The sequence below is a fragment of the Solanum verrucosum genome, unplaced genomic scaffold, assembly GCF_900185275.1.
Source record: "Solanum verrucosum unplaced genomic scaffold, falcon-dt-bn FXZP01000163.1, whole genome shotgun sequence".
Lineage (NCBI taxonomy): Eukaryota > Viridiplantae > Streptophyta > Magnoliopsida > Solanales > Solanaceae > Solanum > Solanum verrucosum.
Window position 1 is genome coordinate 2,708,663 of NW_026020379.1, and position 23,696 is coordinate 2,732,358.

At 32.1% G+C, this 23,696-nt stretch overlaps 2 protein-coding genes across 2 annotated transcripts; one reads left to right on the plus strand and one right to left on the minus strand.

Moving 5' to 3' along the window:
• Positions 1–1,012, minus strand: LOC125838990 (uncharacterized). Its single transcript, XM_049517992.1, has 2 exons — positions 747–1,012; positions 1–266 (listed from the first exon to the last, which is right to left on the minus strand). Exons 1-2 carry the CDS (start codon positions 1,006–1,008, stop codon positions 1–3), a joined length of 528 nt encoding a protein of 175 aa, XP_049373949.1. The 5' UTR covers positions 1,009–1,012.
• Positions 1,013–10,508: 9,496 nt separating this feature from the next.
• LOC125838991 (uncharacterized) lies at positions 10,509–11,613 on the plus strand. The gene is made up of 2 exons (XM_049517993.1): positions 10,509–10,813; positions 11,243–11,613. The coding sequence occupies exons 1-2, from the start codon at positions 10,555–10,557 to the stop codon at positions 11,506–11,508; spliced, it is 525 nt and encodes a 174-aa protein (XP_049373950.1). The 5' UTR covers positions 10,509–10,554; the 3' UTR covers positions 11,509–11,613.
• The last annotated feature ends 12,083 nt before the right edge of the window (positions 11,614–23,696 follow it).

Here is a 23,696-nt window from a genome sequence, read left to right on the forward strand (position 1 = left end):
TCAAAAACGCCTATGTTTGAGAGGCATCACAGCAAACTTCATGTTTCCAGTCTTGCAATGGATGCCTTTGTGTTCTCCACAACCAAAATAGTAAGTCTGCATTTTCTTCAACACAAATTCAAATCCTTCCCCTGCACCCTCACTTGGATCCGCTATTCTTTTAGCCTTTCTAAAGTCGCACTTAATAAAGCTCCAATAGTTTGAGAATAAGTAAACACTATGTGGAAATCCGGTACCATTTGCATTTGGTGGATCATACTTGAACACTACATGCCACAAATAAAAGCAAATTCAGAACCTAAAGTTAGTATGTGTGCATATATACAACAATGCATGCATAAAGTAAAGTTCAAAAAATGACCTATACATGCATACTATATACTCCCTCTGTCCCAATTTATGTGACACATTTCGGATTTCGAGATTCAAACAAGTCTATTTTTGACCGTAATTTTTTCCTATATCTTTTAAATATTTTGAATTATCAATTATTGAGACTTATAGTACTTTTTATGTAGTTTACAAATATATAAATTTCATTTTTAAAAAATTGAAGATTTCATGAGCAAATTCTCGGTCAAACTTAAACTGTTTGACTCTCGAAAAGCGAAATGTGTCACATAAATTGGGACAGAGGGAGTAATATTTTATTTAACGTAAGAGATTCAATTGAAGCCCTTCAACTCCACCTTTGAATTTATTATGTAAAAGAAACGATAAAGTATATAGGAGAGAGATATATATACCTAAGGTGTCATTAACAAAGAAAGGAGTGTTATTTCGAGCCCAATCCATGTAGTTGAAGCCATAATGCCAATTTTCCGAACCTCCAACGATGAATCTATTGGAGGTGTGAGTAGCATTTGGTGGATGAGTATAAGGGAAATTGGTTTTGTTCCATGTTCTAGAGCCCCAATTGAAGTCATAATTGGCTAGACCAATGGCAAACATGGATGAGAACAATAATGCAAGTAAGGGAAATGCTTGTGCATTATAAGCAAAAGCCATTAGTATATATTATCAGCTCAATGAAAATGGCAAGTTTAATTTGCTAATGAAGAAGAGAATTAAGTTGAATTGATGGAAATGATGAGTGAATATATGGACTATATATACAGAAAAAAGTATGGTCATTTTCCTTAAACTAAAGTTGGTTGTCTATTAAAAACATTATATTATAGACTCCGGTCTTATTTTACATGTGAACGGATGTACACATTTGCCGTATATATATTGAGCATTTGGAATTCTTAAAGTTGGAAAGCGACCTAATTATCGTCTCGTTTTTTTACTTTTTACAAAAGTCAGATTAGAATGAAATATTTTTCAATATTTTCACGTTTGATTGATCAAAATTTTTGTAAAATATGTTCTCTTTTTTAGGGGTGTACATGGCCGGATTGGTTCGGGTTTTTCGAATATCAAATCAAATCGTTTGTGTAAAAATTTTAAATTTATAAACCAAACCAAACTAATAAAATTTAGATATTTTCGGGTTTTTCAACCTCGGGTTGGTTTGGGTTTTTCAAATACCAAACCAAACCATTGTGTCAAATTTTTAAATTTATAAATCAAACCAAACTAATAAACCTCGGATTTTTTCAGATATTTGGATTTTTTCGGTAAAGTTTGCATATAAACATATAATTAACTTGTGCTCCAAACATTTCTTTAGTCCAACCAAAATACAATTATCTAAGGTGTTTCTTAAAAAAATAACACAAAATATGAGATGAGTACTGATGATACAAAAATATTCAATAAAAAATAATAATGAAATCATCATATTAAATAAACTTTACTTTATGCTAAAATAAGTTTAATAAGTATTAGTTACATTACTAAATATTAAAGGAAAATTAAAATTAGATTATGTATTTTAATTGTCTAAACCAATGTAAAACTAAAGAACAAATATTCAATATTATTGTCATTCTTAGTGTTGAATTGATTTTCTTTTTGCAGTAGTATTAATTTGATTTTGATTTAAGTTTTATTATAATTAGCAACATCTATGAACTATAATCTTTATTGGACCATTCTGAATTCTAAGTTTTAAACTTGAAATAATATATTAAAAGATAAAAACTATGAAATAGTATAAGAAATGTTTTAAAATTATATCAAAGTAAATATTTTTATGTATAAAATAAAATTTAAAATTACATATATAATGTCAGGTTGGTTTTTTTTAGTTAAAACCAAACCAACCCAAATATAGTCGGGTTTTTTTTTTCAATACCAAATCAAGTCAAACCAAATCACTAGTCGGATTTTTTTTTCGATTTGACTCAATTTGCGGTTTGGTTCGATTTTCGGTTCAATTTTGTACATCCCTACTCTTTCTTTCTTAAATGAGGAAAACGTTTTCCCTACAATTCTACAAGTGTCATATATTGATAATCCATCAATCTGCCAGATTCGGAGATCGTTCGTCCTGTTATTTTATTGTTCCATCAACAAAACCAAGTTTCTTCCTTTCCCCATAAGATCGTCCTCATAGACCTAGACCAGTAGTAATAGTTCTCAACCTTCAATTTGACTTGTATTATCACAATTTTAGGGTTATCATTCGATGTGATGTGATGTTATGAAGAGATCGATCTTACTATATTTCTATATTTACCATAATAAAAAATTATCATATATATATTTGTCAACTTTAATTTTAAAATTTTGAAGTGATAGTTATTTTTGGAACAATTTTTTAGAGCTAAAAGGACAATTAAAATAAGGTAACTGTCATGAAAAATATGTTATTGAAATAAACGATCTATTCGAACATTTAGGGGTCATTTGGTAGAGTGTAGTAGCAAAATTAATGCATGCATTAGCTAGCTCTATGTATTAGTAGTATCTTGTTTGGTGCACTATTTTGTATAACTAAACACTCTATTGTATATTAGAAAGTGTGTTACTAGGTATTAGTAATGCAAAGGGATTTAATGTATGCATTAGCATTAATTTTAAAGACACAATTACCCCTCAAAATCCCTTTTACATCTTTTTCACAATAATTATGAAGAATATTTTTGTACAATATATGTTATTTTTAAGAGTAACTTTCACATATAACAAACACAAAAATCATATTTGTATGTTATAGCTATAGTTTGCATAATTGTGCTCCATAACAAACATAAATATGTATATTTCGCTATACATATACAGAAGAAAGCAGTTGTATATAATCTATTTCTGTTTCGGTATACATATACAAAAGATCAATTATATAATATGTGTTTGTATAAAGCGAGAAAGAGAGAAAGACAAAAGAGAACTGGACAGGGGAATATTTGTATTGTATAATTATAAGTGCATAGGACGAAGATATATGTATTTGCGTGTGTATATACAATTTTCTCTCGCTTTATACAAACAGAAACGCAATTTATACATTTATGTTTGTATAAGCGAGAGAGGCGAGGGAGAGACTGGGAGCGAGATCTAGGAGAGTGGTGAGCGAGATCTGGGAGAGGGGAGAAAGGGGAACGAAAAAATATGTATATATACAATTTTCTCTCGCTTTATACAAACACAAACGCATTTTATACATTTGCGTTTGTATAAAAAGTGAGAGAGGCGCAGAAGAGAACGAGAGTGGTGAGCGAGATTCACCAGGAGAGAGGCGAAATAGCAACAGTTTGCTATGGAGTACAATTAAATCAAACTATGTTTATATAATTTAATTTGAATTAATAGTTTGCTATTATATACAATTTTTTCTATTTTTAATACACCAAACCAAATAATGCATAAGAAATAATATATGTATAACTAATACAAACATTATTAATACACTTTATTTACATTATTTATATACACTCTACCAAACTATTTTTTAATAGATGTCATTATTACATCAATCCACCATAAGATGAAATAGTCATAATACATCCATTTTCTCAGCTTCTCGTAATTTTTGATCCGTTCCAACGTCCAACTTCAAAACCAATGTATTCCGTTATTATCGCACAAAATGATGGATTTAACCCCTTTTTGACGAACACACCAATAACCATAAAAAAAGAAGTTACATTAATTTGACTTTTCAAAAGTCTTGCAAATTGCAACTTATAATGCATACTTGCATAATTCTTACTCTCGGTCACATTTTATTTTATGTGATATAGTTTGACTCGACACGAAATTTAAGATTGAAAGGAAGATTTTTAAAATTTGTGGTCCAAAATAAATGATAGAAATTTGTATGACTTATAAATTATTTCATTAAGAGTAAAACAAACATTTTATAGTTAAATTATTACTTAATATAGAAATGTGTCGTTCTTTTTGGGACTGACTAAAAAGGAACAACAGTCACATAAATTGAGACAGAGGGAGTATAAGTCAAATTATTAGTAAGTCAAAGATTAATTACAGGGTCAGCGTATAAATTCTTAGAAAAGTTTAAGCACTAATCTGCCGTAAACTGACTACTGAGCATTACATTTTAGAATTGGATTGGAAGTCTGCAACACCACAACTTTTCCAGAAGATTTAATTTAAATAGCTCACTATAATTAATGTATATTTTATGTATATTAAATAAAAAAGTAAACAATGAATTCGATCAAATTCTCTCTCTCTATATATATACGCGTTTAAAATATCAAAAACAGTTTACTGCTCTAAAAGCTCAAAACAAGTTTCCTAGATGGTGTTTGCAACAAGTTTGAAAGTAATAGAAAATGTATTGCAATCACAAATAAAATATGAAGAAATATAGTTTATGGGAAAAGGGGCAAGAAATATCTTTAACCTATTAGAAATGACTCAAAAATACCCTCCTACCCTTTGTTTTTGGTTCAAAGATACCCCTCCTTCCATCTTTTAATCTATAAGTACTCTTAACCCCAATTTAATTAAATTGAATTATTTAGTAATTAGTTAATTTTTTTTATTTGTTGTAAAAAATACTTTTTATTTATTCAAATTCTTAATATTAGTTCATTTCAAAATATTTAAGTGTATAAAATAAAATAATAAATTTATTGTGTAAAAATAAAAATAAAAATCTCAAAATTCTTATTCTTATTATTAGAGTATCACAAAATAAAATTCTTAAAATTATTATTCTTCATTTTTACACAATAATTTCTTTATTTTATATTCTGTTTTATTCACTATTATTCTATATTTTAATTTATGAAATGATTTTAAATTTATTTTGATTGATTTTTTAAATTATATGTTAAAATTTAATATTATTTAATATTTTTTTGATTTACTTTTAAATAAATAACATATAATAACAAGTTTGGCCAAGTTGCAGATCACCCAATGACGATTCCCATTACATTATAAAGTATTTATTAAGAAGTAATATATTATTATAACATGATAATTTGAATATAATTTAAAAAATCAATCCAAATAAATTTAGAGATCATTTCATAAATGAAAATATAAATAATATTGTATAAAACATAACGTAAAATAAAATAAAATAATTATTCTGTAAAAATGAAGAATAAGAATTTCAAGAATTTTGTAGTGTTATTTTAATAATGAAGAATAATAATTTGAGATTTTTATTTTTATTTTTAAACAAAAAATTATTTATTTTCTTCTATAGACTTAATTATTTTGGAATGAAATAATATTAAGAATTTAAATAAATAAATAAGTATTTTTAACAACAAATAAAATAATTAACTAATTAGTAAATAATTCAATATAATTAAATCGAGGTTAAGAGTATTGGTAGACCAAAAGATTGAAGGAGGGGTATCTTTGAATTAAAAACAAAGGTTTATGGTATTTTTAGACCAAAAGGTAGGGAGGGGGGGAGGGTTATTTTTGAGCCATTTCCAATAGGTTCTTCTAATGACCCGCTAGGTCGTTTTGAGAACTAGGACTATTTTGACTTTTTCCGAAACTTTTGAATGGAAAATTTTAAATTATTTAGTAACTACGAGTAATTAGTTGACGAATATTTAGCAAATAATTAATACAGTTAATAGTTAGTGGGCCAAGTCCATAACCACTTCATTTAATACCCTTTACCCTTGACCCATGTAATTAAAATATGTTAGTGGAGTCAGTTTAGAGAAAAAAAAGGAGAACAAAAGAGAAGAGAACTGTCAAGACGGAAACAAAGAAACCTACGAATTTAGTTGAGGATCGCTTCAGGTAACTCCTTTTGATCTTTTTTTCTTCTTCTTTCAACAATGGGATATTTAATTTGTTAGGTGAGAATGAATACATTAGCGAATTATTAATTGCTTGCTATTTGTAGTTTAGCGTTAAGACTCAAATTAGTGGAGAATGTTGAATTGATGGTTAGTTAATGAGTGATAATTATTAGCTAATGATTAGATAATGATTGGAAGGTTATTAAATGGAAAATCAAGATACGTTGGGGGTTGGGTTCAATTGTTGGTTTCATAATTAAGGTGCAGGTTATAGTTGAGTGAGAATTTTGAATTTCTTGCCACTGTTTTTGGATTTTTATACTAGCTTTAGACTATAATTGTAACTCCTTGTTTGGTAGGATAAAGCAAATCATAATATGAATATTTTTATGAAATTAATATTTAATTAGAGTGGGTGAGTGCTAAAATTTGTGGGCAGTAGGATGTGCTAATGTTGGCTAATGATATTGATTATGTGACTTAGGGTTAAAAAGAAAAGGAAATAAAAAGGGTGTCAAGGTTTGGATGTGTCCTCTTGTTGTTGCCACTGGAACGTAAGTTTTCCTTGGGATAAGATGACGATTACTTAGGAATTTTTCAATTTGGTGGAACCGGTTGTGTCGACCTTTTCTTTTTTCTTATTATCCTGCTAGATTTATGAAATTGTTTGTCAAAATGAGACTTAATCCTAGGCTTAATCTAGGAGCTTGGTTAGAGATATGAGTGAGTTTTGGGTCTAGGATAGGCATATAATAATTTGGGTGTCTATGAACTCGCGTGCTTACAAATAATGCATGATTGGTAGATTGGGAATGTTCTGAAGCTTTGCGAAAAGGGAAGGAAAAATCTTGAGGATTTGTGGTACGTGTTCGGCATTCAAGGTATGTTAAGACTTTTAGACTTCGTTGGACGACGTTTTCCTAACTTAAAGATTTTAAAAAATGGAATAGACAATGGGTAAGGGTGAAAGATGAGAGTCTCGTACCAATGATGTGACGGGCATTGGTATGAGTACCCGTGTTATAAAGGGAAAGTCTATTAATATAGAATGCGGATTTTAATCCGAGAATGCCAAAGCATATGGGCATTAGCTGATATATTATTGACTGATTATTTGTGTGATTGTGTTCTTATTTGAACCCGTATACTTGTGATGGTTGAAGTGGTTATGTAGTATGTTGATACTTGATTGATTGAGATGCATTATCATCCCCTTTATTTGAGATTATATTGTGCACATGCATTGACATGAGATTGAGTATAAGTTGGGCACGTGGAGATCGTCCGTGCTGGGGATGGTGAGATGCTAAGATTTTATTTTGGGCACGTGGAGACCGTCCGTGTGGAAATTATTTGATTTTATGATAGTGCGTTGAGATTGTCCGCACAGACACGTGGAGATCGTCCGTGTCGGTATATGGACCTCTCGAGTCCCCCATGGGTCATGAACTCTCGATGTTTTTCCGAGGAATATCATGTATATACGGTTGAGAGAGTACTTGGTATTCTGAGGCATATCATTCCATGGTGTCATATTGCATTGCATCTCATGTCATCCTTCATTCTTGATGATTATGTGTTTTATTGATGGTTGGAAAGTACTTGTTATTTGATTACCTATATTTGATGAAACTTGACTCGTAATTATAATATAGACTTGTATAAATAAATAACATATTTTCCTTATATGAACTCCCGTCACTACTTCTTCGTTGTCGGTCTATGAGATATACTAGGTACAAGTGGTTTCGTACTCATACTACATTTGTTGCACTCTTTTGTGGTGCAGATTCGATTTCGAGTACGAGCACATCTCGTGGAGTTGTTTGAGTCCGAGTTTGGAGTAATTTGGAGTTGTGGTGAGCTGCTTGGCTGTTCCGTGGCCCACAACTTCCTCTACCTTTTATTTATTCTGTTATTTAGTATTCAGACAGAATATCCCTTATGTTTGGATTTGTCCTTTAGTTTCTGACTTGCATCATATTTAGAGGCTCTTGTACTTATGACACCAATTCTTGGGGTGGTATTTTAGCTTTCCGCATTTCATATTTGTAAAGAACTCAATGTTGGAGATTTTTACTTAGTGTTTACCTTTTACCTCTTAGTTAGCTAATTAGAATTGGTAAATATGTTTGATTGGCTTACCTATTCGTTGGGAACATAGGTGCCATCACGACTTGTGAATTTGGGTCGTGACAGTTCTTGACCCTTTCCCCTTGTTTTATTGATTAACATTATAGGTACAAATTTGTTCCTCCCTTGATTTTTCTCTCTCTTAAGATTTCACCATGATTCGAGGGCCCTTAGTGACTTATTTTTCGAATTAGGATGATATGGAGTTAATATCTTTATGAATGTTCCATGAATGTGTGGAATATTCGAGATGTCTCTTCAAAGGGAATATAATACCCTTTATATAGGCATAAACTAGGGTTTAGGGTTGATAGTAGCATTCAAGAACCCTAATTGAAATTGAACTCGTCTTGTATAGTCCAATTATAATTGAACACGTCTTGTAAAATTCCATAAAATTTCAATGTCTACAAATGCCCTCTGCTTCAAGGCATGTCGGACCCTAATTGGAATTGAACATGTCTTGTAGAGTCCAATTAGAATTGAACACATCAATTGTAGAATCCCATAAAATTTCAATGTTTACCGTATCAAGCAGATAAGTTAGGCTGAATTTGAATGGATCAAAATAAGCTAAATTAACTAGAGAAATTTTCATAAAACACGTTACTATTATTGTTGATTACTCAATGAAATGATAGTTTCAACAATTATATAAGTTGTTTGAGATTACTTCTGAATACATGTATCTAACGCGTCATGCCACTATATCTGAGATATATTATCTCTCTCCCACACCTCTCTTCCTCTCTCCTTCTCTGTGTCTGTGTTTTACAATGTATGTGCTTCACAATTTAATGTTTTTGTGTATCCAATATCAAATTCTACAAGTGTATTCGATAAAATATGAAAGCATGTATGTAACTATATATGTGTAAGCTTGTGTCATTTACTACGATTGTACCTTTGTATATAATATCAATTTTGAAAGAATGTATATAACTATATATGTATAGACTTGTATCAATTTTATCCAGTGTATCCAATATCAAATTTATTCAGTGTATCCAATATCAAATTCATCTAGTGCATGTTTATGATATCAATTTCATCTTATGTATACAATATCAAATATTTAGTGTATTTAATACTGTATTAGATTCACTATCTATGTATTGATATATCTGTGTGTCCAATATATATATGCCTAAAACATACTTAGAAGAAGAGGATAGAGATGCGCTGATACACATATGTATCTCCTCAAATATCCAATGTATTTTTCAAAAGATCGATGAGAGAGGAGAGGGGAGAGTAAGGAGAGTAACGAGCGAGAGAGAGTGGAGAGAAGGAAGAGAGTAGCGAATTTTAGGAGGATACAAACTATGAATAGGTTTTGTAATTTGTAAAATTATAGCTAAGTTGACTAAATATACTAGATATGTTTGCTAAGTTATGTAGTTTTTCTAGTTAATTAAATGGACAAGTTATTGACTGAGTTACTTAGGTGTAAATGAGTTCGGCTCAAATGTGGGTCATTTATTTTTTTTGTTCTTTTAGAAATTTTTAGTACCTAATAAAATTGGTTTTTATTTATTATGACTATATATTAATATTAATAAAAAAGTCTTTTAAAATAAATTTTGATTAGAATTCTTTTGGATCAATTTGAGTTATATATCAACACAATTTTTAATGAACTAAAATGATTTGGGCTAATAAATCAACGAGTTATTATGAATTAAGTGGATCAAATTTTCATGAGCTGGTTTTATGAACTCTCATGGAGTTTGAAACTCGGTTAATTTAGCAAGTAAGCATATTGAAATTGTAAAATAGTACTAAACGAAAAAGTACAACATATGTGGAATGGAAAAATCTTTTTTGCTAGAAAATTTGGTCAGAATTTGGTTAGAATGGTATTTTATCGATGTTATTTTATTTTTTGAATATTTTTACCCTTTTAACTTTAATACCTTTTAATTAAAAAATGGAAAAAAGATCAGTTTATTTTAAAATAAAATAGATATTATACACTTGTAAAAATTTTTGGACAAATTCTGGCCAATTTTTTTGGCAATTTAGCATTACTATGTGGAATAGTATTTGCTTTTCATTGGTGGACTTGGAACTTGGGAATATTTAAAGAAAACATTGGGGAAAAGCCAAGAGCAACTTTCCCATCTCACCAACCAATTTCATGAAAATGACCAACTTATATTGGCCAAAATTAGTCTACATTTTGACCACCTATGAATTTGCTATATATACTCCATATCCTTTGGGTTACTCAACATCATCCTTAGCAACTCAGCTTCTTTTCTTCACCAGCAAACTTATCAAAATGGCTTTTGCTAATGGACAAGTATTTCTCTTACTTGCAGTATTGTTCTCATCCATGTTTGCCATTGGATTAGCCAACTATGACTTCAATTGGGGTCCTACAACATGGAACAAAACCAATTGCCCTTATTCTCATCCCCCAAATGCTACTCAGACCTCCAATAGATTCATCGTTGGAGGTTCGGAAAATTGGCATTATGGCTTCAACTACATGGATTGGGCTCGAAACAATGGTCCGTTCTTTGTTAATGACACCTTAGGTATATCTCTCGTTTTTAAGTTTCTACTTTTAGTGCATTTGTGCTTTATCATGTCATTTACATAAATTTGACAATGTAGCTAAAGGGGTTCAATTGAATTTATTAAGTTAAATAAAATATATGTAGTGTGCATTTTCTTAACATTACTTAATGCATCAAATATTGTTATATTTCGATTTTCTCATGAGGGGAATTTCTAGTGTTGTGGCAAAAAATTCGTCCCACTAGATTTTTTTTTTAAAGTGTTATTTAATTATGAGTATATTTATACGAAGTTCTATTCCTTAAAACAAAATAAATAGTGGATGCAATAGTATCATTCTCTCTCCCCCTCTCTCTATATATAAATAGTGGCTATACCCCTCTCTCTCTATATATATATTGACTTAAGTTCTGATCATTTCACTTTTATATATTTGTGGCATGCAGTGTTCAAGTATGATCCACCAAATGTAAATGGTACTGGATTTCCACACAGTGTTTATTTATTCTCAAATTATCGGAGCTTCATTAAGTGCGACTTGAGGAGAGCTAAAAGGATAGCAGATCCAAGTCAAGGTACAGGGGAAGGATTTGAGTTTGTGTTAAAGAAAATGCAGACTTACTATTTTGGTTGTGGAGAACACAAAGGAATTCATTGCAAGACAGGGAACATGAAGTTTGCTGTGATGCCTCTCAAACATTGGCATTTCTAAATTAAACAGGAGCAGCATGTTGTGTCTATGCCTTAGAATTTGGAAGATGCATATTGATTAATTACACTTTTTATTTTTATGATTTTTGTGTTTTACTTGAATAAATTTAAGCTAAACATGAGTTGATTTTAATTAGTGTATATTTCTTATTTCAATAAAAATATAGTACTTGGGAGTTTTGGAATACTAGATATTTTTTTATTAATGCTTCGGATTATTTTATGAATCTTCAAGTTTATTTAATTTGTACCTCCAAAGATTTAAGCAAGCAAATCATATCCATAGAGTTTCTCATAGTCAATATCTAGCCTTTTCTCGTAGCCTTTAACCACTAGTCTTGCCTTGTATCTCTTCACATCTCCATAAATACTCTGTTCATTCAAACTGTTTTATGACTCTTAGAAAGTATTGTTAATTATTTTCAAGCGTAGTTCTTCTCTATTATCGTAATATCCTTCTCTATGGATTATCCCCACCTTATTTTTGTAACGATTTCCTCAAAGTTCATCCTCCTTTGGTGATTCACAGTTTTGCCGCCTTTCATCTGAACTTTTTTGATGAAAAAAAGTCAATGCAACATTGGTAGGAGTAGGAGGTGGAGTTGCATCCTGCACAAGTGTCATGAACTCATGATTTCCTGTTCCTCTTTATCTCCAAAGCATGAAAAAAAATTATATGGTGTTTCATTCTAAGCCTCCCAATTTGATGTTGCTTCTTTACCAAATTCAACATCATGACTCACCATCACTTTGTTGTTGCTTGGGTTGTAAAATATGCTGCCTATTAAACTCATGTCACAATCAACAACTACATGCTTGATACTTCGATCATCAAGCTAAGTTCTCTCTTGTCGTGGCATATGCGTATATAAGTTATGCATTCAAAGATTCTCAAGTGCTTGACAGTTGACTTTCTTCCTTTCAAAAGGCCTACAATTCTTTGCACATATTTTTAATTGCTTGTTTTTTTCTATCATCGTATTGCATGGTGGCATGACTCATGATATTTATATTAATGAATAAAATTACAAAGCTAAGGGAGCTTAAACTCGACCTACTATTCTAGATTTCAACCAATAACTTCTTCAAAAAATTGAGGTTTAGGTAAAAATTTTTACAAGTTTTGCACAAATATACAAGTCCAGCATGATAGGAAAAAATAGCTATAACATTTCAATTGGATCAATTCTATACAAAAAATAATCTTTCTCTGCTTATGCCTTATGGACTCCATTTATATGAGATCAAGTTGTAAGAATACGCACAATGAAAGCATTCACCAAGATCACGAATTACATAATAACTATATTTCTTTTCAGTAAATGATACATTCCTCTTCCCTCAACATGCCCTTTTATACCCACAGAAATTGGCATACCAACTTCAGCCGTTAGGGCAATTTAAGAGCAACAATTAAGAGATAATCAAGAGGCATAAAGAACCAATAAAACCAAAAACATTTTCCTTAGTAATCAACAAAACGTTTTGGTCTTAATGTTCAAGAATTTGAAATTCAAATGCTTTTATGGCAGAAGACTAGTAAATATATTACTTATTCTATACTGCTCTTTTTATCTTTTCCCAAATTCGGTTAATTATCCGGGCATAGTAAGGATCGCAGACTCATTAAATGAGGCGTCTAATTATGATATTGATTCGAAAATGAATGAATTATCATATCACAATAAATTACAAATTATTCCACTAAGAATCTGTATTTGCACTCCTCGATTTAGTTTCAGAATCTACCATCACATCTGATTTAATTCCCCATATTAGAATAACCGACACCAATAAATTAAATCAAACATTTGAAAATTTTAATCTATCGATTAATTTAATCCTTTATTTTTATGATTATATTATTTCATGTGACGGATAAATAATCCACCTGCAGGGTTTTCATTTGACAACTTATAAGCAATCATAAAGAGGTGTCTTCTTTCTCATGACCGACATATAGTTCTATCAACTAATTATTATTTCACGAATGTAATTTGTCATTTTTCAATCCATTAGGAATATTTTGACTCATCATAGAGTCTCACCTTTTAATAGATTAAAATGATAAAATAAACTACACAAATCATAATAATTATAGCAAGATTAAGAGTATAAGTACATGTAACGTGTCACGCCCCAAGCCTACACCGTGGACCCGATTAGAACTCGTGAACCATTTGTTGTGCCGTAATTTAACTATTTCTAGAAAAATCACTTTTTGAAATGTTCTAAGTATAAAACAATTTGAGAAAAATACTTAGAAAAGAGTCGCCACTTAATTTTTAAAGAAATTAAGAAAACTTATAATTTTCAAAGATTTAAACAGAAAAAATCATTTGAAAATACCAAAGAAGGTTCGGGGTTCAATTTACACTTCGAGAAGGGTTTAAGCATTCGAAGTGCCCGCTAACATGCGGTTGACCTGCGACTTGACTAAAATATATTTTGACTATTTTTAGGAAAATGGTTTAACATAAAAGAAAATATCATAATTTACAATATTCAATTAACTCTGAAGAATAGTTAAATAACGAACATTTTATATTTCATTTTTACTTTTTTAGAGAATGAGATCCAAAATGAAACATTTGAATTAAATTACAAGTGATTAGAATATTAATATAAAACTAGATTAATTAGAATTTATTTAATTTATTTTAAACCAATGTAATAAATTAAAACATGAAAATCATTTCTTATTAATTGACTAAACCTTTTGAGAAAATGACTAAGTATTTATAATAATATTTTACATTATTATATTATCTTTGAAAAAATAGTTAAACAAAGAGCAAATTTTTTATTTTTTAAGAAAATGGGACCCTAATTGAAACATTTGAATTAGAGACAAGTAATTAGAATTTTAACGAAACTAAATTAATTGGTTTCCATTTGAGTCATTTTTTGATTTATGAAAAAAAAACTGTTTTAAACTAAATAAAAATTTTGTTTGACTAAAGTTTATAAATGAAAATGCGAGAGTTGATAAAATGAGATTTGTTAGAAATTAAACAACACAGAGAAATAGTTTGTTTTTTGGGGAATTCGATTAAGTTAATTAATGATTCTAAAGTTAGAGTTAATGATAATTAAAAACAAACAATAAATAAAAACAATTAAATAATTTAAAAGTAAAGGAGAAATGAATTTGGGCCAAATTCGCTGCCACTATTGGGCTTAACCCAATTCCCGTTTTTGTATACACTTGATGTATATCAGTGTATATCGGCGTGTGTATAGGTGTTTTTCATGTATATCTTGCTTCCAAACACCCGTTTTTCACCTCATCTTTGTATTTTCGCATTTTTTGGCCTGTGTTTGCTGTACCAAACTTGTATATCACCGTATACAGATGTATACAACGTGTATACAACCCATCTTAAAACTTTCCGGGCACCTGAAATCTGAACTTCCAGCCCATGTTTTTGCATCTCATCGTATTTGTGGTAATCAGGCTGACTCAAACGATGAAAAGAAATTTGAGCCTCTATGGCTCAACTCGATAATGCAAGGAAAGGCAAGTCCATCACGGACTCGGAAGGGATTCATACAACAAACAAAAGAAACAAAATTAGCATAAATAAGGGAAAGATGTATTTTTGACAAGCAATATATTAATACCCATATTGGTAACAATCAAAATGTGAGCTTATCAACTCTCTTTTTTACAGAAATAGTAGCAACATATGAATAGGGATGTTAATTGAACTATTCAATATTACTACAATAAGGCATAAAAAATTGAGTACTTTAGTAGGAAAGGTTAAAAACACTTCGAATTAACTAACATGCTAAAACAAATATTCATCTCCGTGTATTAGACCCCAAGGAACACCCCAATTATTTTTCAAAGTATTTTCAGCTTGAGGAACAAATACAAGGTAACTATTAGATTCAAAAATAAAAATAAAATTTAGTCAATAAGCAGAGACATGCATGAATTATTAAAGCAGGAACTAAACACTTAAAATGAATCATTTGTTGTTGTCAACTGAAAGGGAATTAAGCCAAAAATATCATGTAAACAATACTAGATAAGCAAGGTGCTAAGTTGAAGCATGTCATTGTATGTTCTAGGGGGGCATTTGAACAATCTCTAATGTAATATAATTTTATTTTTTTTACCCATTTCAATAAATTCTCTAAGCATAAATATGTTACAAAAAGATATAAATTCAATCAATTAGAGTGTAATAGACTAACAAGCATATATATATTCACAACAGTCAACAAAATGCATAAAGGAGAAGAAACTCAACTTAACACACATTTGCTAGTTGCTAGGCCTTAAATATCTAAACAACATAGTACTTATAAGGATGACTTGTAGGGATTCATTTAGACGAATATTTAGGCAAGACTTCATCTTTAAAGGAACTCATAATGAATATGACAACCAACATATAACTTAAATAAATAAATAAAAGTTCTAGGCAAATGACTCATACTAAAGATGCACAAGAAAACAAGTTGTCATTTTAGCTACAATATTCCTGCTTTGGTCATATCTGGAGAAAACAACAATCACATAGAACTAGCATTGATCAAAACAAAAAAAAAACGAAATCTTTAGACGCCATAATCAAAATATTGAATTAATTTTAAACTATGAATTATACACAAACCAAGCATACATAAAGGTCCAATTACAATATACAAATACTCTAAGCCCCGCTTGATCATATAAGCAACATAAGAAAGTAGAGAAACGAAATATTACCTCTTTCTGAGCAGCGAGACTGAAACGACGAGTTAGAAGCGATTCCACCACCACCAATGAAGCCGGTGGTTTCGAAAGGAAAACTTATAACTCAAAAATCAAAACTTGTTTTTTTTTACTATAGTAACCAATTTTTCATGAAGCTTTTTTCTGTCTCTTTTTTTTCTTTCTTTCTCCCCTTTTTTTTTTTTTTTTTTTCACATCGAGAAAAAGATCTTAAATAGATGAAGAAAAGGGCTGATTTGAGAGGGAAAACGGATTGAATTTTTTTTTTGAAATTCAAAATCTTTGCTTGCTCTTTCAAGTCAACAATAGAAGGGATGGGAAATTCTGAAATTGTTGAAAAAAGGGACGCGGCTGGTGTGACGGATCTGCTTATTTACACAGATTTCTCGCCGAATTTGCTGGGATTTTCTGGAAATTCTCTGCTCGCGTGAAGAAGGAGGCGCACTGGGCAGTGGGGTCGTTTTGGTACTGCTGTATGTATTGTTTGCTGGGTCTTTTGGGAATTGTTGTTATATGTATTGTATTGTTGTGGGCTTGGGTTTATAGGTATGGATGTATGGTTGGGCTTATTAGAAAGCTGAAAATGGAATTGAATTGGGTATTTATTTGATGGGTTGGGAATTGAAAAAATGGGCTTGGATCATTGAAGTGGGCTGCTGAAATATGGCAAGTGAATGGCCCAATTTCTGATCTCAACAATGAATTTAAGAATAAGGTGAGAAAGTGGCTAGCATTGCAATTACACAATAGCCAAATGAATTTAAATCGTAGCCAAATTGAATTTAATCGGTGAATCGGCTAAAATTTAAACAAGATGAGTTAACATAAATTAATTAATGAACTTCTTAATCTTAACGAAGTAAAAAATAATTAACTTAATTATAAACTAATTAAAAAATATAAGCTATTATATAACTAAACTAATTAACCAAATATTTAACTAAAACTAAAATCTTTTTGAGACCATTTTCGAATAATCATAAAATATAATAATTATATACATAATTATGTAAAACATATATATTATCTAACAATTATAAAATGTGACAAAACTAGTTAAAATAACTTGCAAGCTATATTATTACTATTACTATTATTATTATTCTTATTATTTATTTTGTAAATTTCTAAAACTAATTATTTTAAATCGCTTGAAATTGAAGAACCTCGAAATGATTAATTTATATTGTGGAGGGTCAAAATTGGGTGTCAACACCATTGTTGGCTCCAAGCGAACCCTTGGCCTGACTTAACTACTGGTGGAAGACTTACTCAATGATAAAAGAGTTTTAAAAAAACAACTTTAAATCAACTGTCTAAAAGTAAACTCAGAACATTTTAGAAGTAAAACATTCACTAGCCAAAGTGGCAACTCAAGTCTCTAACATCAATAACTGAAATGGAAAAGACTCATGAACTAAAGTCTATCTATTTATGAAGCCTCTATTAACTGAGATGGGCGCCGGGACAAGTGATTAACGTTTCAAGTACACCTCATTCAATTCTAGGTGTAAACGACCGTTAACTAGTATAAAATCCAACTAAGAGTTGGGGTCGAATACATAGGGAGCGGTACGTGTTCAAACTCAAGTATGAAGTACAAACGTGATCTAATCAGTTATAGGAATATAAATTATCAAAATAGACATGTAAACAAGTCTAAGGGGATGACACGAATGTCAAATGGGGTTTTGGTTTGCAATTATCAACTACAACACAATTAAACACTAAAGAAATAACAATATAGAGAGAAGTTCTTGAGATGGGATCGATTATAGGAAAATTTCACTATATGGGTAATTGCTACTAACAAATAGCTACATATCGGTGGGTAGGCTGGACTATGTGTGAAATAGTTTTCTCTCGAACAACTATCATGTTTCAAGTGATTTCTTTCGAACATCAACAAGCTTATCAAATAAGAACAACCCAAAACCTTAATACCTCCACTCTCTCGAGCTAGATGGGTAGGATTGAGTTTAGGATTCACTCTTTCGAGCTGAACCCATATCAACCCAATACCTACAAACCATTAATCAAAAGCTTGGGTTCAAAAACCTCTCTCTAAAGCAAGCTAAGAACTCAAAATTAGAATTGTATTTGCAACTACAATTCATAAATTAAAACACAGCTAATGATTAAACCCACTTCAATATAGCATTTAAATTAGTAATTAACAATATCCATAAGCTAATTCAATACATAATCACATGATCACACCCCGAGAATTAGGGATTTAGCCGAACATCATAAAAAGGTAAAAAAAATTACCAACTCGATTAGCCATCAGCTGGGTAATAGTCTCCAAGTCTTTACAATGTTTCAAAATATTTAAGTTAAATAATCCAAGTCAAAATGCTCAAAATTCTACAATAAGAACTCCAAAACTTTGAGAAAAATTCTAACTCTAGAATGGGAACTGTAATATTTGGGAGAGAACTGAGTAAGAACTGATCCAGAACTCATCAAAATTCCTTTTAAAATCCAATTTATAGTTTCTCAATATTTAGCCTGAATGTCCAGTTGGCGAATTATGTCGGGCTCGCCAAGTGGTTCGGCGATCCTCCCTTTGCTCTATGCCATTGCCATTTTGCATTGGTTATTAGCTTCCCAGGTTGTCGTGGAGTGGATCGACAATTCGCCGATTGGCCATTTTTGTCGCCAACTTGGTTTCTTCCTAGGGCTGGCACACTGGAACTTTAGGCGAGCTAAAGAGCCACTTGGTGGTTTGCCGAGTGGTCTTGGCGATCACTAAGATCGCTTTTCTCCACTTCTTCAGCTTGTTTTGCTCCTTTTTGCCTAGTAGTATCCTTGCCTTGTTCCTCAACTCATATACCTGAATCAATGCTTTAACATCAGTTTATAACATAAATTAGGCATTTGAGGACACTAAAACTATCAAAACAAAGCCCTAAATGAGTCCAAATCTCGAACTCATCAACAAGACCCACGACATCCTACTAACAAAATGAAATGATTGAAAGTAAACAAGGGATCCTACGGAAGTAAGGAAACTCACCAACAACTCTAAAGCTCGACTGGATCAATGAAGCGTTGGATGCTGATCCTGGTTACCTGTATTTGCATCATAAAAGATGCAGGCCAAATGGCGTTAGTACTTGGAATGTATGAGCATGTAGGGGAAATATAAACAAGACATAAGCTTGAATTGGAATTGAAAGAAACAGTTACCTTATCTCAACTCAACTCAGGGATACTAACTCATTTCAATATAAAGCAGTAGTAAAGCATGCAATATAAAGAAAAGTTTTTGCAAATGGTAGATAACAAGTTCATGCATTTAAAAATACGATGTACCCTTTTTGTATGCAAGGATACAAAATAAACTCTGTGTATGCAAGAATACAAAATATCTCTGTGGGAGTTTCTTTAACCGACAACCATCACTATGAGCTATGTGATGATACAACGTCTAACCCACGCTGCCAGAGCAGTCCTATACTTTGCCGGGGTATAAAACCTACTACTAAGTGGATCCACTAGTCTATGCTAAAAGAATTAAGGAATCATCTAAAAAGTATGACCCTTTCTACCCACGTTGGCTACATGGTTTATGGGGGCTGTGAGTTGTATGAACTCTCCCCCATATCGGTGCTCAATACTACTCCTAAAATATACTTAGCTCATTATGTTTTAAAGAAAACATTTCCTCTTTCTGTGGTTTGATATTATTACTCAAAATATTTCTCTAAAAAGAGATAATACTGAAAACTGCTCATGAACTCTTTTGGGAAATTGGTGTTTCCTATCTTGCTTAAATGTGAAAACATTTACTCTTAGGAATGCTTACTTCCCGTATATCATTTTAATGAAAATAAATGCAACTCTACTCTTCCTCAAACTCAGTGTTCAAGTCATTTAAACAAGTTTAAAAGATTTTAAAAGACTTATTAAAATGGCTCGGATGAACTCTTAAGACTTGACTCTTAACTCTACCTTGAATTTGAATTTATGGATTCAAGATTATGATTCATGTTTATGAATGATTTTTAGATGTTTAGAAGTGGAATAAAGTGTTTAGAATCAATAGGGATTGAAGGAACACTTTAAAGGAACTCAGACGAACTAAACGACGAAGAAAGGGTGCGGGCAGGTAACCCTAGCGCACTGAGTGGCGCAGGGCGCCAAACCTTGAACTAATGAGATACAGGTGGGGCGCACTGGCTATGGTAGGGTGCCAGGCCCCATCCTATAGAGCTTCTCTGCTGGCGCGTTGGTGGGGCGGCGCACCAGCCCTTTCCCAAAAAACACACTACAACTTTTCTTAACCTAAAATTGAATGGTTTCTTCCCAAATCACTTAGATTCGAATACCCAACAAAAGTAACCAAGGATATAATCAAAACAACCCTCAAAACATCAACTTTCAACTCAAGAAACTCATCAAAACTCCAACAATCAAGATTATGACAGGAATTTCAAGAAAACTGATTAAGAACTCTAAATCTTCAACTTTAAGAATGAAATCTCGCTGAAAATAACATGATTGGCGTGTGGGTGAATGAACCCAAAGCTAAGAGAAGTCACATACCTCTTTAGGATCGAATCCTTGGTGAAACAACCTTCAAATTTGCAAGAAATCTTGAAGAACTCCTTGACTTTTCTCAAAAACCCTAGCATAAATTAGGATTTGCAAAACTGAACCAAATCAGTTTAGACCCCTAAGTATTGCCAAATTTCGCTAAAATCTTATTGGGTAAGGAAAAGACCAAAATACTTCTCTTAAATTCGGGTAACTTTACTTATCTGGACATCCCAATTTGAAACGGGATATGTCTCTCATACGAGCTTGAAATTAAGAAATTTGGTGGCGTTGGAAAGAGGATTCCAAGACCTTTCATTTGATATCTTATGGGCCACTTAACTCATCCTATACCGAAAGTTATGGCTATTTGAAGTTGATCCCAAACTCACATCTTCAGTCCGTCGGTGACCCCGACAACTTTTAAGTCAGCGGTCGTTTGGTCTTTTCCTTATACGTTGGACCCTTAAACTATCTGGTTTTGGTCAGTTTTAGCCTAGTAAGCAATTTAGAACCTACCCTAGTCTTTTTCGTTCTCAAATAATCGATCAAACTAAAGAAATATAAGAGAAGTCGACCAACCCTAATTCTAAAACACAGCAAGGTTTTCATCAGTTCCAGCACTAGATTGAAAGATTTCTCCATGGAATTCATTACCAGGTATGTGGGATTTTACTAGTGGGTTCCTTTTGTCACGCCCCGAGCCTACCCCCTGGACGTGGCCGACACTCGGAGGCCATTGCTGGCCCCAAGCGAACCCTTGGCTTGGCTTTCTTAACTCAGCGGAAGACTTAACTTAACAAAATAAACTCATGTAATAGTTTAAATGATAACATCTTAGACAAAATAACAACTTATGTCTCAAAACAAAGTATCTGCAAATACATAGATGAGAGACTCAATACAAACTGTCTGACTGTCTATGAAGCCTCTATAATACTGAGATGGATGTTGGGATAGACCCCATAACATCCTAATAAAACAAAACTAGGAAAGCGAAATAACAGAGTCCTCCGGAATGCAAAGAGGCTCACCACTGACTATGGAGTGCTCAACTGGATCAATGGCATGTTGGATGTTGATCCTGATTACCTGTGTCTGCATCATAATAAGATGCAGGCCAACTGGCATCAGTACATTCAATGTACGAGTATACGAGTTGGAATGTTAAACCACAACTTAAGCTTGAAAAGAGTAAGAAGGAACACTTACCTTGGCTCTGTACAACTCATGAATAACGGAACTCAATATAAAGCAATAAGGCATATGCAATATATATAAAGCTTGTAAAACAGTGTAAACAACTTAGTTCGTTAAAGATAAAGAAATAACAAACTCAACTTTACTTGTATATAAAAGTAATATAACTTTTGTGGGAGATTCTCTAACCGAAAACCACCACTATGAGCCTAAGTGGTGATACAACGTCTTGCCCACACTGCCAGAACTGTCCTATACTTTGCCGTTATATATAAAACGCTTAACTTAGTGGATCTACTAGTCTATGCTAAAAGCATCTTAAGGAGTCATCTAAAAAGTATGATCCTTTACTACCCATGATGGCTACATGGTTTATGAATACTTGAGTTAATGTGAACTCGTATCCCCATTTCGGTGCTCAATAGTACTCCCAAAATATACTTAGCTCATATGTTTGTAAAAATGAAACTCTTTCTTTGAATTGAGATAATTACTCAAAACTTAGCTTAAAAGCTCTCTTGGAATCGATGTTCCCTTTCTTGCTCAAATGTGAAAACATTTATAAACTCTTTGGGAATACTTAGTCCCTTTATAGCTTTTTGAGAAATGAACTCAACTCTTTAGTCTTTGCTTAACTTGACACTTGAGCCTAAAAACGAAGTTGAAACGTTTGTTAAAGACTCTTGAAAACTTTAAGAAACTTGGCTTTGACTTGCTTCTTAACTTCTAGACTTTGACTCTTAACTCCTTTGACTTTGATCTTAACTTTCCTTGAATTGAATTATGGATTCAAGGTTCATGATCTCATATTTATGGATGATTTCATGATGTCTAGATGTACCTTAGAGTGTTGGAAACAACTAGAAAACATAGATACATCGCTTAGGAACAAGTACGAAAAGGTGGGGAACGAATGGGGAGAACTGGCGTCCCTGGCGCTCTAAGAGGCGCGGGGCGCTATCCCTCAAACTTTAGAGAAGCCTGGCTGGTTCTCTGGCTGGCGCAACACGCCAGAGGCAAAACTTCAGAGAAGTTTTTGTGGCGCTCTGGCAGGCGCGACGCCCAACCCTTTTTGCCCAGCGACTTCCGACTTTTCTTTACCGTTCTTCATCTCTAAACCTCCCTAACTTCCATAGTTCCTTCCCCAAGCACTTAGGATCAATTGTACCCTCAATATACAACCCATCTAACTCAAAAAACAACTCAGAAACATGAATTAACTCACCCCCAAGCATCAATAACTTAACCAACAACAATTCTACAATTTGTTCTTCAAGAACGTTACTTCTTCAACATGTAAACAACTCAAAACAATTGGATTGAAACAAGTTGGTGTGTGGGTGAACTAACCCAACACGAAAATATCTCACATACCTCAATAGGGATCACCCCCGATGAATTCCACTCACAAACTTGGATGATCTTGGTGAATTCTTGCTTTCTTCTCCCGTTCTTTCTTTCTTTCTTTCTCTCTTCTCCAAGCGCTAAACGTATTCTAACTTTTCAAAACTTAATTAAGTTCTGTTTTTACCCCAAATAAATCCCTAAAACAAATTATGAAATTAATTAGGGAAAAGACTACTTTGCCCTTCCCTAAATCCGGATTGAGACTTTCCTCGATCCAACAACCCAACTTTCGGAAGGCATATCTCACTCATACGATGTCAAAATTTCGCAAACTCGGCGGCGCTAGAAATATCTCCCCAAGGGATTTCCAA